This window comes from Alosa sapidissima, chromosome 8 (assembly GCF_018492685.1).
Source record: "Alosa sapidissima isolate fAloSap1 chromosome 8, fAloSap1.pri, whole genome shotgun sequence".
Classification (NCBI taxonomy): domain Eukaryota; kingdom Metazoa; phylum Chordata; class Actinopteri; order Clupeiformes; family Clupeidae; genus Alosa; species Alosa sapidissima.
This window is the reverse complement of record NC_055964.1, coordinates 37321809-37326808: the sequence shown is the minus strand read 5'-3', so window position 1 is coordinate 37326808 and position 5000 is coordinate 37321809. Positions and strand designations below refer to the sequence as shown.

Here is a 5000-nt window from a genome sequence, read left to right as displayed (position 1 = left end):
CATATTCTTGTGATGGTAGTTTATTGTGGTAGTTTATTGTGGTTATTCAATAGAAGAAGGTTTTGTCCCAAAAACTACTGTGTTGATGTTTGTTGTCCCCAATGTGTGAAAGTAACTTCTAGGAGAAAGTCTTGGTTTATTTTAGAGGAGCTCCAATTGTCCATTTGTTAATCAATACCACCAGCTTACTGACTGTGTCATTACCCCCCCCCCCTCTTCACACACACACACACACGGCAGGCCCGCCGGACGTGGAGCAGGTGTGTGAGCCGAGCGTGCTCACCTGGAGTCCGAGCGCAGGGCAGGACGTGGGCAGTGTGGGCGTGGCCTCTTGCCCTCCGCAGGGCTGCATGCTGCAGCTGGAGTTCCGCCACGCGCTGCCCGCCGACGCCCTGACCCTCTGGGTCACCTACTTCTCGCCCGAGGAGACCGCCGCGCTGCCCGCCATCCACAACGTGCTGCTGCTGACCACGGCGGGCGGCCGCAACCTGTCGCTCGGCCCGCAGGACGTCTTCTGCGACGCGCCGCTGACCCTCAAGCTGCCCAGGGCGGTCCGCGACGGCCTCGAGGACATCTACGCCGTGCAGGTAGGCTTGGGAATCGGTTCCAGGTATCGGCGAGGAACCGGTTCCAAATGTTCCGATCCATCGGAATCGTACACATCCAAACGTTAACGATTCCAATACAAAGCTTTGTTTTAGAAATGTTTACTTTTTTAGAAATTTTAAAGTATTTAAATTGCCCCTTGGGGACAAATAAAGTGCTTTGAATTGAATTGAATTGAATTGAATTGTATTCAACTTCTGTATTGTTATTGCACACTTGATATTCATTCTCTAAAACCACTTTAAATTAGACATTAAAAGCCAACAACTCTCAAAGCCATCCTATAAGTGATAAGGAATCGCATCGATATCGATGATTTCTTAACGATGCCCATCCCTACGTGTGTGTGTATATGTATATGTGTGTGTGTGTGTGTGTGTGTGAGTGAATCAACAATGGCATCGATATGGATGACTTCTTAACAATGCCCATCCCTACGTGTGTGTGTGTGTGTGTGTGTGTGTGTGTGTGTATATGTATATATGTGTGTGTGTGTGTGTGTGTGTGTGAGTGAATCAACAATGGCATCGATATGGATGACTTCTTAACAATGCCCATCCCTACGTGTGTGTGTGTGTGTGTGTGTGTGTGTGTGTGTATATGTATATATGTGTGTGTGTGTGTGTGTGTGTGAGTGAATCGACAATGGCATCGATATGGATGACTTCTTAACGATGCCCATCCCTACGTGTGTGTGTGTGTGTGTGTGTGTGTGTATATGTGTGTGTGTGTGTGTGTGAGTGAATCGACAATGGCATCGATTTCTTAACGATGCCCATCCCTACGTGCAGGTGTTCACCATGGAGCAGCACCTGGAGATCGACGGCGTCATGATGGCCTCGGGCCCCGATTGCCCGCTGTGCCGCGCCTGCCGACCGCTACGCTACCGGCTGCTCCGCCAACCGCCCTTCAGCCACGCCCCGCACGGGGTACTCGTGGAGGACGGCAACCGGAGATACGTGGACAGGTGAGGGTGTAGACCCAGACAGGTGAGAGTGTGGACCCAGACAGGTGAGAGTGTGGACCCAGACAGGTGAGGGTGTGGACTCAGACAGGTGAGGGTGTGAGGGTGTGGACCCAGACAGGTGAGAGTGTGGACCCAGACAGGTGAGGGTGTGGACCCAGACAGGTGAGAGTGTGGACCCAGACAGGTGAGGGTGTGGACTCAGACAGGTGAGGGTGTGAGGGTGTGGACCCAGACAGGTGAGAGTGTGGACCCAGACAGGTGAGGGTGTGGACCCAGACAGGTGAGAGTGTGGACCCAGACAGGTGAGGGTGTGGACTCAGACAGGTGAGGGTGTGAGGGTGTGGACCCAGACAGGTGAGGGTGTGGACTCAGACAGGTGTGGGTGTGGACCCAGACAGGTGAGGGTGTGGACCCAGACAGGTGAGTGTGTGGACTGGACTCAGACAGGTGAGGGTGTGGACTGGACTCAGACAGGTGAGGGTGTGGACCCAGACAGGTGAGGGTGTGGACTCAGACAGGTGAGGGTGTGGACTCAGACAGGTGAGGGTGTGAGGGTGTGGACCCAGACAGGTGAGGGTGTGGACTCAGACAGGTGAGAACTGAGATAGGAGGTAGCAGGACAGGTAAGTGTCCATACTAACTGGTTCTGGTTATACTGTAGGTAAGAAGATATAGGTCATCATAGGTGAGTGGAGTGGAGGTGGGCAGAGAGACAGTTGCGGGTAAGCAGGCTGCTCAGGTGGGCAGTTGCAGGTAAGCAGGCTGCTCAGGTGGGCAGTTGCAGGTAAGCAGGCTGCTCAGGTGACCCAGGTGATGGCAGAGACAAGGCAGCTGAGATACCTGCCTGGCTTTGTCCACCATGGGCCTCCCTGCTGCAGGACTTGACCCCCCGTCACACACACACACACACACATACACACACGCAGACACACACACACACACACACACAGACACACACACACACACACACACACACACACACACACACACACACACACAGACACACGCACACACCACACACACACACAGTAAGTGTCTACTGGGGGTGAGTACAGGCATCGGGACAGAGTCATCCCTTTCTTACTGTACCCCTGCCCCCCTCACACACACACACACACACACACACACACACGAGTCAACACAGCACACACTGGGTGTCTTATCACTTGAGAAACGTCGCCAGAGGCAAGAGAGTCAGCAGTTAGATGCCTGCAGTTTGGTGTGGAATAGTACTGAATAGTGTCAACAATTGCTTTTAGTGTACAATTGAAATGCATCAAGATGGTGTGTGTGTGTGTGTGTGTGTGCTTTCCTATGTGTGTGTATGTGTGTGTGTGCTTTCCTATGTGTGTGTGTGTGTGTGTGTGTGTGTGCTTTCCTATGTGTGTGTTTGTGCTTTCCTATGTGTGTGTGTGTGTGTGTGTGTGTGCTTTCCTATGTGTGTGTGTGTGTGTGTGTGTGCTTTCCTATGTGTGTGTGTGTGCGTGCTTTCCTATGTGTGTGTGTGTGCTTTCCTGTGTGTGTGTGTGTGTGTGTGCTTTCCTATGTGTGTGTGTGTGTGTTTTCCTATGTGTGCGTGCATGTGTGTGTTTGCTTTCCTATGTGTATGTGTGTGTGTGTATGCGCTTTCCTATGTGTGTGCTTTCCTATGTGTGTGTGTGTGTGTGTTTTCCTATGTGTGCGTGCATGTGTGTGTGTGCTTTCCTATGTGTGTGCGCATGCATGCGTGTGTGCGCTTTCCTATATGTGTGTTTGTGTGTGTGTGCGTGTGTGTGCGCTTTCCTATGTGTGTATGTGTGTGTGTGTGTGTGTGTGTGTGTGTGTGTGTATGTGCGCTTTCTTATGTGTGTATGTGTGTGTGTGTATGCGCTTTCCTATGTGTGTGTGTGTGTGTGTGTGTATGCGCTTTCCTATGTGTGTGTGTGTGCTTTCCTGTGTGTGTGTGTGTTGGGAGTGGGACAGTAGTGGTGTGTGTGTGTGTGTGTGTGTGTGCGCTGTCCTATGTGTGTGTGTGTGTGTGTGTGTTGGGAGTGGGACAGTAGTGGTGTGTGTGTGTGTGTGTGTGTGTGTGTGTGTGTGTGTGTGTGTGTGCGCTGTCCTATGTGTGTGTGTGTGTGTGTGTGTGTGTGTGTTGGGAGTGGGACAGTAGTGGTGTGTGTGTGTGTGGGGAGTGGGACAGTAGTGGTGTGTGTGTGTGTGTGTGTGTGTGTGTGTGTGTGTGTGTGTGGGGAGTGGGACAGTAGTGGTCGGAGACTCCTGTGTGTGTGTGTGTGTGTGTGTGGGGAGTGGGACAGTAGTGGTGTGTGTGTGTGTGTGTGTGGGGAGTGGGACAGTAGTGGTGTGTGTGTGTGTGTGTGTGTGTGTGTGTGTGTTGGGAGTGGGACAGTAGTGGTGTGTGTGTGTGTGTGTGGGGAGTGGGACAGTAGTGGTGTGTGTGTGTGTGTGTGTGTGTGTGTGTGTGTGTGTGGGGAGTGGGGCAGTAGTGTGTGTGTGTGTGTGTGTGTGTGTGTGTGTGTGGGGAGTGGGGCAGTAGTGGTGTGTGTGTGTGTGTGTGTGTGTGTGTGTGTGTGTGTGTGCGTATGTGTGTATGTGTGTGTGTGTATGCGCTTTCCTATGTGTGTGTGTGTGTGTGTGTGTGTGTGTGTGTGGGGAGTGGGACAGTAGTGGTGTGTGTGTGTGTGTGTGTGTGTGTGTGTGTGTGTGTGTGGGGAGTGGGACAGTAGTGGTGTGTGTGTGTGTGTGGGGAGTGGGACAGTAGTGGTGTGTGTGTGTGTGTGTGTGTGTGGGGAGTGGGACAGTAGTGGTGTGTGTGTGTGTGTGTGTGTGTGTGTGTGTGTGTGTGGGGAGTGGGACAGTAGTGGTGTGTGTGTGTGTGTGTGTGTGTGGGAGTGGGACAGTAGTGGTGTGTGTGTGTGTGTGTGTGTGTGTGTGTGTGTGGGGAGTGGGACAGTAGTGGTGTGTGTGTGTGTGTGTGTGTGTGTGTGTGTGTGGGGAGTGGGGCAGTAGTGGTGTGTGTATGTGTGTGTGTGTGTGTGTGTTGGGAGTGGGGCAGTAGTGGTGTGTGTGTGTGTGTGTGTGTGTGTGTGTGTGTTGGGAGTGGGACAGTAGTGGTGTGTGTGTGTGTGTGTGTGGGGAGTGGGACAGTAGTGGTGTGTGTGTGTGTGTGTGTGTGTGTGTGTGTGTGTTGGGAGTGGGACAGTAGTGGTGTGTGTGTGTGTGTGTGGGGAGTGGGACAGTAGTGGTGTGTGTGTGTGTGTGTGTGTGTGTGTGTGTGTGTGTGTGGGGAGTGGGGCAGTAGTGGTGTGTGTGTGTGTGTGTGTGTGTGTGTGGGGAGTGGGGCAGTAGTGGTGTGTGTGTGTGTGTGTGTGTGTGTGTGTGTGTGGGGAGTATGTGTGTATGTGTGTGTGTGTATGCGCTTTCCTATGTG

At 52.5% G+C, this 5000-nt stretch overlaps 1 protein-coding gene across 1 annotated transcript in view; it reads left to right on the top strand.

The window, feature by feature from the left end:
• The window catches only part of pappab (pregnancy-associated plasma protein A, pappalysin 1b), a 140347-nt gene that overhangs the window by 57624 nt on the left and 77723 nt on the right, over positions 1-5000 (top strand). The window contains exons 7-8 of the mRNA XM_042099741.1: positions 241-587; positions 1398-1573. Coding sequence (XP_041955675.1) covers positions 241-587; positions 1398-1573 — 523 coding nt within the window. The remainder of the gene's footprint in view (positions 1-240; positions 588-1397; positions 1574-5000) is intronic.